This window comes from Zootoca vivipara, chromosome 9, assembly GCF_965207765.1.
Source record: "Zootoca vivipara chromosome 9, rZooViv2.hap1.1, whole genome shotgun sequence".
In the NCBI taxonomy this organism is placed as follows: domain Eukaryota; kingdom Metazoa; phylum Chordata; class Lepidosauria; order Squamata; family Lacertidae; genus Zootoca; species Zootoca vivipara.
In genome coordinates this window covers 54,826,316-54,839,545 of record NC_142592.1, presented here as the reverse complement: position 1 = coordinate 54,839,545, position 13,230 = coordinate 54,826,316, and the positions used below count along the sequence as shown (strand labels likewise).

Here is a 13,230-nt window from a genome sequence, read left to right as displayed (position 1 = left end):
TTTTCATTTAGTGCCAATCTCTTATTTATTCTTTACTAGTTAATTGTCCATAACATTTTGTGGAGAGGATATGTGGTCTTTTGAAAGTCACTTGTTCTCAGGCATTCCCTTCACCCTTACCCACCTCTTTATTGAAGACATATCTTAGTTTGAGTCTGAGATGGAAACAAGGGAAAAGCTATTATACCTAAGAAACATTGCCCCCCTCCTAATCCCCATCTTTACCATAGGTAGAGCAAGAGGAAAATCACCATATAGAAGGACCCTTAATGCTAGTACCTGAGGCAAGCTACAATTTTTATCTCCCAGTCCAAATTGTGTCCCAGATTTCCCTTATTTTACTCTGTCTTACAGATATGACTGATTAAATTTCTTAGTGTGACACTCAGGTGTGATGGAATCCTTGGAACTGGCTTTTATATAAAAAATAGTGTTGAAGCATTCTCTGATTAGAACTGCCCACTGTATCTGGTATGTGTGTGTGGTAGAAAGCCTCTCCTGAACAAGATAAACTTAAATCATTTACTCAGCCTTATGTCTTATGTCCATGTCTTATGTCCTTGATGATAGTGTCATTCTAAGGCCAGCAAGCCAGCTGAAGGAGTATCACAAATCATACACAGAAGCAAAAGAAGAGGTAGGGATGAAGGAGCTAACAGAAAAAGGCCAGAAGTCTTGGCTGATTTACTAGTAACTGGGGGTCCTGAGAAGGATCAGGAAAGCCAAAAGTTTATAAAATCCCCACAGTATCATAAAAGGCAGAAGACCTATAATGGGAAGGACGTCAGGTTTGATTATAGAGAGTGGAAGAGGAAACAAAAGTTATATTAGAATTTTGTAGTAGTTTAAACATCTGGAAATAATGGAGGAGAAAGATGGAACAGATGGTTAAAAGGGAGCTGATCTGAATCCAGATTTCCCTAGGACTCCCAGACAATGGATTCTTCAATCTCCAGTCAAGCACAACTTGTTGAAACCCAATCTGCTTCCTTTTGGGATGCAGAAATGGGCAACATGGATTTAAAAAAACCTCATGCTACTTATTGCTTCCACACAGAGCACAGTCTTTTAACTATGCATACATATGAGGGTTTTTATTTTTTTTATTTTTTAAAATATTTTTAACTTCAGAAGTTGGCAGAAATGTAAGATTCTGATTTCAGCACTAAATATAAAGAAGATAGATTCTGTATGAGACTGGGCAGGCAGAGAGTAGGGAAGATAGCAATATGATATTTATTTATTTATTTATTTATTTAGATTTATATCCCACTCTACATCAGTACCAATACCAGAGCTGGACAGTACATAAAATAAACTATTTTTTAAAAAAACCTACAAAGCACCCCAGACATATTCCTTCAAGACACTACAAACAAACAAACAAACAAACACAACATTAAGTAAATAGGTTACTCTAAACTTTGTACAGAAAAAAGGAAAGCACCTAGTTTTCATGTGAATTCTGCTATATCCTCTGTACTACCTTAATTAATCTCTCTTAAGTCTTTTGGAGATTCCGAATTGTGCTGATTCTATGATCTCATTTTGTTAGCCACAAGAATGAATTCAGGGTAGAAGCAACCACAGCTCCAACATGTGGGGGAGATTAATGTACTTTGGAAAGGCAACCCTCACATTTAAAGTTCTGTTTGCATCATCTAAGAAAAGAATTTCATTGTGATGGTGACAAGGCAACAGACTGAAAATTTGGACTAAATAATGTTACACTTTTTTGCCTACTAATTGACTGCCTATTGTTTATATGGCAATGTATGTAAGCATAATAGCAAAATAAATGAATTGTGAATCTGGAAGTCTGTGATTTAAATCTCACCTCTACCAGGAACTAACTAATTGACCTTAAGACAAACCAGTATATTTTCTGTCTCAGCACACCTGCAAATTAGGGGATAATACTAACCTCATTTACATGGTTGTTGTAAGAACTATTGAGAATTGGTCACTCAAATGCTATACATAATTTTCATTACTTACTAGCTGGCCCGGCCACGCGTTGCTGTGGCTCATCCCTGTGACTGCCCCCACCCTGTCCTGACCCATGACCTATTATGCCCTCTCCTTCTCCACCCCTGGGTCATCCCTGTGACTCCCCCACCCTGTCCCGACCCATGACCTATTCTGTTCCCTCCTCCCCCCGGCTCATCCCTGTCAGACTCCCCCAACTGTGTCCCGACCCATGACCTATCCCACCCCCTCGGCCCAGTCTGCAAAGCCGAACCAAGATGCTGTGGAGAGGGAAGGTTTCCTAGCTGCAGTACGAGTGTAGCCGTCGCTAGAGGGCACTGTTTTGCAACCTTTCCTGTGCTCCCAGCATCCCCGGTTGTCTGAGTTTTGTGCTTTACCTGCCATAGGTGTGACATCTATCTACGCAAACAGTATGCAAACCCTTGCAGCTCTACATGTGACGTTGTGTCCAAATTTGAACACAATCGGTCAAGCGGTTTTGGTGAAAAGTGGAGACTAACAAACATGGCCAGATTACACACACACACACACACATATATATATATAATAAATTTTTATCAGATTTGGGGGGGGCGGGAATTAAAAGCCAGTCAAACAAAAACAAAGCACAGCAGATAAAATAATCTGAAATCACAGAGATGAATGGGTTAAAAAAAACCTCTAGAGCATAGGTTTCCAACCTTTTTGAGTCCACTACATTCTTTCTGCGGTACCCCTGTGGGGCTCAGGAGCCCAGTTATGTCACCCCTTTCTGCAGAGCTGGCAGCCTCTCACCCTTTTTCAAACACCCTTCCTTATGGAGTGTTCCTTCAGCCCCCTCTCCTCTCCCCTCTCCTTGGGAGTCCTCCGGGCAGCTACTGCTGCAGTCCCTGGTCTGTGAGCTGCCCCCCCCCGCCCCAAAGAAATGCATCTTCACACGGTCCCACCACAGGGACCTGGGACTTAACTGTCCATTCCCAACATCAAGGGCTGGCTGGGCTCCACCTGCTTGCTTGCTTACTCTGAGGCTACCTCGGTTCCTTGCAACCAGCAACGCCTGGCCAGCCTCAAAGACAACGTTAATCTGTGGAGTTTGCAGTCAGGACTGCTGCAACAAACAGCTGTGCAAGCCTTTGGGAGGCAAAGACGTGAGAGGGCATCAAAGGAGGGAGGGAAGGAAAGAGGGCAAAAGCCAGTATTGCCTGCAGCACCCCAACCATCATTCAAGGCACCCCAACGTGCCACAGCACACTGGTTGAAAACCACTGCTCTATAGGAAAATAACCACTGTTTTAGACAGTGGCTATATGTAAAGATTGGTTCAACTGTTGAAAAATAGGTCAGCCCAGGTCATTGATACAGTTACTTCCAGCTGTCCTGTCTGTAACTTTGTTGACTTTTTTTTTTTAAAAAAAACTTTTTATAAAAGACTTAAAGTTAATGGTGTGAAAACATAGACTAAGAGAGCACAGGTGGTGCTTGCAAGTCAAATATGAGACAGAAAAACCTTATTGGCAGCTGTTCTGAGTTGGAGACTGTTTTCTGAAGCCAGACTATCTCCCCCCTATAAGGTCAATTGCCATTTGCCTAAAAACAGTGCAGTTATATTCTTATTTTCCATTGCCATTGTTCATATTTGGGATTATGTTTTGAACCTATGCTAATATTGCTTATGAGAAGTTGTGTCATTTGAAACCTGGAGTAAGCAATATACTCCTTGGGGAGGTCCAGATGTTCTCAAGCTATGGATGCTCAACCCTTGCCCCAAACACATCCATTGGGGTTGATTCATCAGTGTGCTTGTGTTCCACATCCCTTTCTAAGAAAGGCTTGCCTCACTGCTATGAGAATTCTTTAAATATCAACTAGCATGTAGATAGGGGCAAGTGACAGCTTTTGTCTTGAAGAGCTTCTGCTGGGAAACCTCAGAAATCTAAAGCACTAAAGACATCATAGGAAAATCTATCTCCCCATGGCTTCTACTGACAAAGCTAAGCTGCAGACCAGCACTTTACATGGTGAACTATGTTGTGACACATATCTGGTAGATAAACTGTACATAAGCAGGCCAAGATATTTAGATTTACATTAATTCCACAATGAGTGCCTCACCACACATATAGCAGGGCTCAACTATAACTTCTAATCCAAGTGTACCAGCTTGCACTCATCAGCACATCTGGACTTTGTTAAACAGTACTGCTTTCCAGAAGCTATGCTACTCACCCTCCCAACTCCAAATAGAGCCCCCACAACCAGTATTGCACCAGGAACCAGTTAAGAAAAATTACTGGGAGGGGGGTAGTTAAACTGTGGCCAGAATATATGGTGACAGTTGCACTTCATCCTTTCAATGATACAGGAAATACTGTACAGCATGAAAACTGAAAGTCAATCTGAAACAGGCAGCTCAGTTTACTGGAATGGCCTGGTCAATGCTAAGCATTTTGCTATGAATTTGTCTCTATATTAAAACCCATTCCTGCTACTAAAAGACTAGGAACTTTAAATTAAAACAACACTAATACCATATCCTCTTTCTGAAATACTTCTCTTCATCCAAAGTTAAACACAAGCACACAGAGAAATTAAAGAACCAGAATGCCTTTGCCAAAACTCTTCCCTTCTCTTTAACAGTAACCAATTTGCTAGTTGAGTGGGTGGGAATCTGATACTGTGTGAGGAATGCAAATCGGGAAACTGAAGGAGTCATCACAGAATGCTACAAAATAGGTAGTCATTATTTGGTTGCTGAATCTAAGTTGTTCAATCAAACTTTTTGTATGCATTCTGATGACTGAAACACTCTTGCAGAGGCTTGTCATGTTATGAGTTAATTTCTTTCTGCTGCTACCAAACTGAATTTTCTAGTTTTGTTGTGGTTTTTTTGGCAACAATTAACAGTTCATTCATGATCCACACTTTACATTGTTCATAGTTTGATAAATACATTGTTTTACTCATTAATTTTTATTATTTATTTAATTAATGAATACTCTTGGCTCTTAATATTTTAACCAGTTTCTGAGATGATATGCTCTCATCCATGGTTGTCTTATTTCCTTAGGGGTTGCTGGGGAGAGATTAAAAGATTCATGAGGCATGAACTCCCCTTTACACAGCAAAACTGAATCTCCAACATGGAACCTACATCTTTGGGTAACAGAAGTTATAACAAGAAGTCTACATTTCACAGAACTAATTCCGAAAATGTTGATGTTACACTGGCTACTTACCATTCATGTGGGATAGAAGTTGTGAAGCATTTTCAAAGAGTAATTTTGCTTCTGTACTCTAACCCAAAGGTTAGTGTGGCTACAGAGTTTCTGGAAAATTCCAGTTGACTTCTTTGTGAACTTTATTCTACGCTAACTTGTAAGATAAATTAGATGTCAAAGAGCTGGATTTGAGAGAGCAATCTAGATGCTGTCCTAGCCCACGCTGCCAGATGAAAAACTTGAACTCGGGTTTTTATTTCTGCCAAACTATTTAGTAACTCTGTTGCCAAGTGGCTTGTCTCTTGGGCCCCCTAATCTGGTCTGCTGCTTCTGGTCTGGTGGAGGATGTTATCCTGTCACCAGTGTTGATGTAAGAGCCAACTGCAAGTCCACTTGGCTTTTGTACATGGAATTGAAAGAGGTGCCATCTTGTACTTTGCCTTGTGCAACAAAATGTATTGTGTTGGTCCTCCACAGACAGATGTCTTCAGTTGTTGCTTTCATGGTGGTTAGAAAATGAGACAGAGCTTGTCCTGTCCCCATTGGTGTTAACCACATCTCAAGTGGAATGTATTAAGCAGAATGATACTGATTGTTACAAAATGCTTTAAGGAGTTTAGAAAGTTACCTACTATGTATATGATTTGGATGTTAACTATCCCTCAGTCTATAAAAACGGAACTATGATGCTATGCTGGACAGGTTAGTCAACTGATAGAAGGGCAGCCAAAAAGACCACATAAAAGGAGGTTTTCAGGAGACACCTGTTTATTAAAAAGTATTTTCTGTGAGAGTTACAAATCTCACATTCTTCAGGATAAAAACCTAAGAAGCTCATGATAGGAAAATACTCTCAAGGCTTTTACTTGGATTTTTGCATCAAGCCTGCAGGATCATGGATTCTCATAATACTAGAATTCTTTCCTCTCCTCATATTGTTGAGGATGGATGTCAAATGACAAATGCCAAGAAGCATTTGATCAGCATGGTGAAATGAGAATATGTATTTTACATTAAAGTCTGTGTATCAAAGGCTTTTGTTGGTGAATGGCCATCTTGCTGCAAAGTGACAGTATTTATTACTCTTCCAGTAAAGCTGAATATTACAAAAACTGTAAAGTTGATTTCTGACCTGTTTTAATGTTGGTTTTAACTATCGGAAAAAGAACTTAATTGAGCAAACATTAAACATTTTATTTCAATATTAAATGTTAAGTGAAAAACCACTGCTACCAGAGTACCGGTGCTTCAGGAGAAACATTTGGTGGAAAGGCTTTTTGGCTCCAATTTGCTGCCTTTGGCAACAGAGTAATTTAGTTGTAATAGGAGTGAAAGTGAGGTAAATGGTGGCGGTGGTGATGGCTGGGGGCCCAAAAGTGGCTGTCCAAAGAGGGCAGTTGCTGCTAACTATCTGGCAAATGAATTACTTAGCTAAAAATCACCAAGAATAGTTTAAGTGACTTCTATAGCTTTTCAGAAGTATCAATTTTCCTTCAAACAGTTCTCCCATGTTTGTGTTAGCTAGAAAAAGGAGGAGGAGAGCATCTATCTCATAAGTTGTACATGATTTTTTCTGACAATAAGCTTTGTTATCTACTAATCTAGGACAGCATCTTAATAACAGGCCTGCATGCCTACAACTCTCTCAAAATAAATTGTGGGGCTTCTTACAGAAAATAAGGCTGGGTTTCTGATGTTCCTAGAGTTACTACAGGTAATAAGCACTTTCTTATTCCTCCATGGAAGCTAAGCTGTCCCTTACAGACACTATGCTCCTATTCATTCCCAGGCACACATGGAATAAACTGCTTATGAAGACCCATTTTAATCCAACCCAAGCTGTAACATGGACTGAGATTCCATCCAGAACAAGATCAATGCTACTTGTCTGGATTGACAGGCCATCCACACAGAGCAGCTCTGTCTTATTTGGATTTAGCTTTCAGTTTATTAGTCCTCATACAGCCCATGTGGACTCCAAGCACTTGTTTCATATCATAGGAAAATAAAATGATCAACGATTTTTATTGTGTAGGACTTACTTCAGTCTTCCATGTAACTATTTTTGAGAAAGTCAGAGAGTCAGCCTTCATAGCTGGAAAAAATATTAAAGTGCTGTAGTAGCTTTCAGCCTCACATGATGTGTGAGGAGGCAGGTAGTAGCTGAGGGGATTTGCCTAAGGCAAGCTGCAAATTCACATATTGAATCAAACAATATTCTCATACCTGTTGCTTCAGCTGTTGCACCAAGCGGTCTTTCTCTCGTTTAAGTGCAGCTACTTCATCTTGGGTTTTTTTCTTGGAGGACGATAGCTCCAGCAGAGCAATATTGGCATCTTTTTCACTAATGGCAGCTAGAAGGGCTTCTTGTCTGAAAAAGAACAAGAACAGGTGAATGGCTTAATTGCACGTACATTCAACAACATTTAATTGTACCTGGTCAAGTTTTTAAGTTTATTACTGCCACCTGCCCCAAGTCCTCCTTTAAAACCATGCTTTTAAAAATGACTGTCATATTAATGCCAAGCTGCTATGCAATGACCAAGAGTGGTATTATGTGGGAAATTTAAATGAAGGTAGCTCCCAGACACAGCTACCTAGCACTTATTAGGGTGTGGCTGGAGTTGTTTGTTGTTACCTCCAGTCTGTGTCTGCCTGTGTCCCCATGACACAGAAGAGAGGCCACTGGAGGGTGCTTTGCTGAAGGGGCTGTCAAAATAGGAGCCAGGCCAGGGAGACCTCTCCAAGTTGCAAGTTATCCACCTCTATCTGCATTCTAAATGGATAATATAAACCCAAATAGTCTGTGTAGAAGTTTGCAATCAGTCCTTAGTTCAAGGTGAGAACTCAATACACTTCAAACTACCCCCCCCCGTACAATATGCAGCTATGCCTTAAGTAGAAAAATTCTCCACAATAAAGGTAATGATGTAGTCACATGACTCAGCTTTATTCTCAACATCTCTATAGAAATTCTGTATAATATAAAATAAATCAATATTTGCTTTCCCATAGCTACAATGTTTTGATCCTCATTCTTTTTTCAAGACTATAGAATCACTGCTCAGGGCTAAGACAAGAGATAATGAACGCCTTAATTGCCACCCCAGCACCCTAGTCACTATATCCCCAACACAGTATCTAATGATTCAGGCCAACTTTTGTCATTTTTTAAAAAATTGCTCCTATTTCCACGATATAAACATGCAAACTGTCAGCTCATACAGTAGTTCTTTTCCTAAGTACTACCTTCCACATTATTTAACTAAAGGATGCTGGTCCGAATGTGATATTCCTTTACTGGTTTTATACTTGAAACTATTTATAGCAAGATTAGCTACCGGATAACCTGTGGCCCTCATGATGTTATGGCCAATGTGGCCAAGAATCATAGGAGTTGTAGCCCAACAACATTTGGAGAGCCACACAGTTTGGCCATCCCTGATTTATGGCTATAACCCACTCTAGATCTTGAGACAGGTATATGGGGAAAAATTAGCTTGTCCTCTCAGACCAATATGTAACACGATATGAAAGTCATTATCCTAGGCTTGTTGTATGTATGAATGTAAGTGAATTGCTTTGTATAAATACTACTGACCTAGAGCTGGATCATTTGCAATTTGCTTATCAAGCTAATAGGTCAGTAGATGATACAGTCAACATGGCAATGCATTACATCTTGCAACATCTGGACTCCCCGGGGGATTACGTGCAAGTTTTGTTTGTGGATTTTAGCTCAGCTTTCAATACCATTGTCCCATCCAAATTGGTTTCTAAATTACTCCAGTTTAATGTACATAGTTCTGTTTGCCAATCTTGAGGTCTATGATACAAACTATGAACTAGGAATTTGACAAGCACAAAAGAAAGGGAGGGAAAACATGCTAGAATTGGCAGGAAAAGATAATGAGTGTACACATAGTCCAGCCACACACAGAAAGCTATCATGTCATGCATATTACACTTGAAAAGTTACTGTCTATTCTTATATTAATCTGGGCAGATCCACACATGGATACATGCCATTTGATGATATTTTGTCACCTGATGATTTGCAGTTGAAAGTACCAACCGCTGTCACTAAAAGCAATGTGTTTCAGCTGGTGCTAGTTAAGGAATATGAAAGCTCTGTCTATAATATTTGATCTGTGATAGCAGTTTCACAGATGTAAGTAATCACTCAAAGTTGACGTCATCAACAGATGGCTAATGAATAAACACTACGTATGCAGTTTTGGACAGGTTTTTCAATGAGTAAATTATTTTAATAATTTAAGTCCTTATCCTATCACTGACAACTGTAAGTTCTATGAACTGCAGATTTATTCTACCATCAGAAATCTACTATCACATTATTTGACTTGTACAAAACAGTAGCAGAACAAGCACCATGCAAAATAATTCCTGGACAGAAATATAAGTTGAGAGTGAATTACTGGGAGCCCTGCACCTGAAATGTACTGATTTTCCCCCAACAATACAATCCTGTGTATGTTAACTAAGAAATACAGTAAGTCCTAAGGCTTAACTCCCTAGTTAAGTGTGTTTACAGCAGTCTGTAGCCTTTACTTTTTTAAAGCAAGTCATTCAGATCTCGACAGATCACAAAGCACATTCATATTCAGGAAATCTGAGGAATTCCCCTGTTAACAGATTCCCAAGGCATACTGCAAAGGCATCTTGGATCTGGCTTCAAGGATATATATTGGTCTCCTAGTTAAAGGCTCATCCATGGAGCAAGACCATTTGCTGGTCACATTTCTCCCATTCCTGCTGCGGAATGATATGAATAAATCACTGGGCCGAGGTCAGAGCAGCCTGCCCATAAAGTGATTCATGGACCCAGCAGCGCCATCCCTCAGGACTATGTACTTTATTACAGTAAACCTCAGAACAAGATACAATTTCCTGTCTCAAGGAGCAGCTTTTAAATCAGGACACCTGGACAGACCTGCAACCACTTAGAAACAATAGATCTCAGCCCTACCAGTGCTTCTTGCTGCCGGCCTCTGCTCGCCAGTGAGCTGCTGAATTTCAGTTTCAGAGGTAACGACAGTGGCCCCAAGGTGATGGAGTAAACTTAACATGTTCGATGTTCTCCCTGTTCTAGATCTGTTATTTTTCCCATTAAATTAAAGAGACTGGTATGTGTTTTATACTAATTTAAGAATAAGGAATGCTCTAGCTGCACAGATCACAAAGCTGCTATGAATTTGACTTTTTAAGACTAATCTCCATCGCCTATAAATCAATACAGAAACAAATTTTGACAGTAACCCAGGTTTTTGATCATTACACAAACCATTATGTTTTTCACAAAGGTTATATTTCACAATTCTTTGATAAGTTTTTGCTATCAATGCTGACCAACGCTGCATATGGTTCAAAGTCATAGAAGGACAATAATATTTACTGAACAGGGTCCTTTACCTTTAAGCTAAGTCTAGGCTTGCTAGTTCAACTTCCTTATGCTTGCAAAAAAGATAGACCCTAAATACCTTACTTATAAGCTGATTCAAATGCAATGCATTTGATAATGATTCCAGTTTAATGTAAAAATAAAACTGTATTAAGAGATTACAGTTTATAGTTCAGAGATTATTTGTGGAGTTGATAATGAGGCCCAACAGGGTCTCAGAGCCCTGATGATTCCTTCCCCCAAACCGAAAATCAACTTCATATATGAATAAAACGCCTACAATACTATTTGGGGGTTACATCTCATCTTAATTGCTGCATATAGTACATATAGTACATAGCACATATAGTAGTTATTTACACTGAGAGTATATTGCGGGCCTATAAATTCCCTCAGTATGTTGGATGTGGAATATTTCTCCTCCATTTTGTTTAAAGTGGGGGTTAACCTTAATGCAATTTTAATTAAAATGGTAAACAAATTTCATTTGTTCCAATTTCAGCCCTTTATTGTAGGAGAATGCATGGAACACAAGGTGGCACAGTTTGAGGCAAATATTTCACGTATTTTAAACCCTTTGTAGGTTAGTTGTAACCAGCAAACTGACAGGGATGTTAAAAGTGGCAGCACATAGTCTTTGCTTCTCTTCTCAACTACCAAAGATTAGAAGCATGCTACAAAAATGTTGCCTTTGTTGTAATACAGAAGTCATTACAGCAGTCAAAGTTCACCACAAACCCTACTTAGGGGATTGATGCTAATAGCTTTCATGTGGTTCCAGAACTGCCAAGTTCCTTAGAGGGAACAGTGTTCTCAAATATAGGCCAAAGCCTTTCTCCTTCCTGAAGACACAGACAGAGGCCAATGCATGCTCAAAGCAGAGGTCGAGCCGAGGGGAGAAAAGCAATAACTGTTTGACAGAAACAGACATCTTTTCACAGAGAGATATGTGTTGGACATCACCATGGAAAAACTCTGAGGCAAACTTAAAAATAGAGTTAACAAATTCTTGAAACCAAGAATGAAGTTCAGAGGGACAATAAAGATAACCTGAATGATCTTATTACAAAAAACTGTGAACACCATGACAAACACTGAAATGCAGCTGGGAGAGGGAAGATTTTGAAACCCAAGCTTTCCAAAGCTGGAAACATTTTAAGAAATGAAGCAAATGGAGTGAAGGGGAAAAGGACTGAGAAGGCTTTTAATGATAGGAGCCAAGTTTTCAGATAACCTGTGTGGGACAGAAGACTGAGAAAGTGCAGCCCTTCTATAAATAGCCTTAAACAAAATCAAATAAAAAAAACTCCTTCAGAGGAATATAAAAAGGCCTGCTTATGGTTCAGACCAATAACCCATCTCTTCCAACATCCAGTTTCCATCAACAGTCAGCTAGATGCATAAATAAGCCCTCAAACTGGGCACTGAGGCAACAACCCTCTGCTGCTGCTTGCCCCAAGCACAGGGTATTCAGAGTTACACTGTCTTGGCATATGGAGGTTCATTTAATTGTTATGACTAATAGACTCCCTCTGTAACAACTGTGTAGAACAAAAACAGGGGAAATCCTAGAATCAACAGGGAGCCTAGGCAAGCAACTGCTTACAATAAAAAACAGTTTTTAAAAAAGCTTCTGCATACCTAAATCTACCTTTCAGATTCAACATGTAAAATGGATTAGACAACAAAATTATTACAGAATTTACATTTTAGGAGTTATGTCAGAGTCAAAATAGGTTTTAGTCCAACAAGTCACAAGTACTGAAACTAAGTAATATAGGCTCTAAAAAAGTGGTTAAAAACAAAACAAAACCACCCTGATGCAGGATAGCCTAAGGTTGTTTCCTATTACAGGTTCTCTTTACATGGAGAGTATGGAGTAGCTTTAAGATAGTTCCAGTTATTCTGAGAAAATGAGGATTCTCCCAGAAGGGATGTGTGTGAGATAAAGCGTTATGTGTAGCTAAGAGAATGGGGCTCCATTTCTGCCTCAAAGCTTGTTTGCACAAATCTGCACCGACCTTACGGTGACTATTCATAAAGCATCCCCAAAAGAGCTGTAAAATCTGCTTTAAGCCCAGGTGCTGTAATTGCTGTCTGTCAAAACAGAACTGTTTTCTCAGTAAACATTTCAAAGCGCCCAGTGCCAGGTTGATTAGTTTGAGGGTGGGTGGGTGATGGGAGTGGTGAATGAGGGACAGAATAAGACTGATGGCCTGTAGACACTGAGCTTTTATTTAGTTAAAGCACCCCAGAGAGACTCCAACTCCACAGTTTAGAGAGAATTCTTGCCTTTCTAGCAGAACCAAGCAAGCAACAGGAAGGAATTGTTACCAAAAACGTCTGGGTTCCCGACATGGGAAATGTAAAGCGGTTCAGGAATCAAGAACAGATCAACACAATGCCCCAACTGGAGTTATTGATCCTGCTGCTCCCAAAGCATCCAAATCTCAAAATGAGGTAATTTCTTTTAGCACAGGGCGGAAGACTTTTCCCACCACATCCCCCTTCAGCAGAAAGTGCTTACAGTTAAATCTTTCCCTGGTTTTATTCATGTCCTGACCTGTGTCCTACTTATGTCCCTCTAAGAAGGTGAAGAAGTCTCCATTGGTGCTAGCAAAT

At 39.8% G+C, this 13,230-nt stretch overlaps 1 protein-coding gene across 14 annotated transcripts in view; it reads right to left on the bottom strand.

Moving 5' to 3' along the window:
- ERC1 (ELKS/RAB6-interacting/CAST family member 1) overlaps positions 1–13,230 on the bottom strand; it is a 172,634-nt gene that overhangs the window by 31,343 nt on the left and 128,061 nt on the right. For all 14 annotated transcript variants that reach the window (XR_015945907.1, XM_035127943.3, XM_035127945.3 and 11 more), the window contains one exon: positions 7,413–7,557. Coding sequence is in view for 13 of the 14 variants with exons in the window: in XM_035127943.3 (XP_034983834.3) it covers positions 7,413–7,557 (145 nt within the window). In the remaining variant the exon portion in view is untranslated. The remainder of the gene's footprint in view (positions 1–7,412; positions 7,558–13,230) is intronic.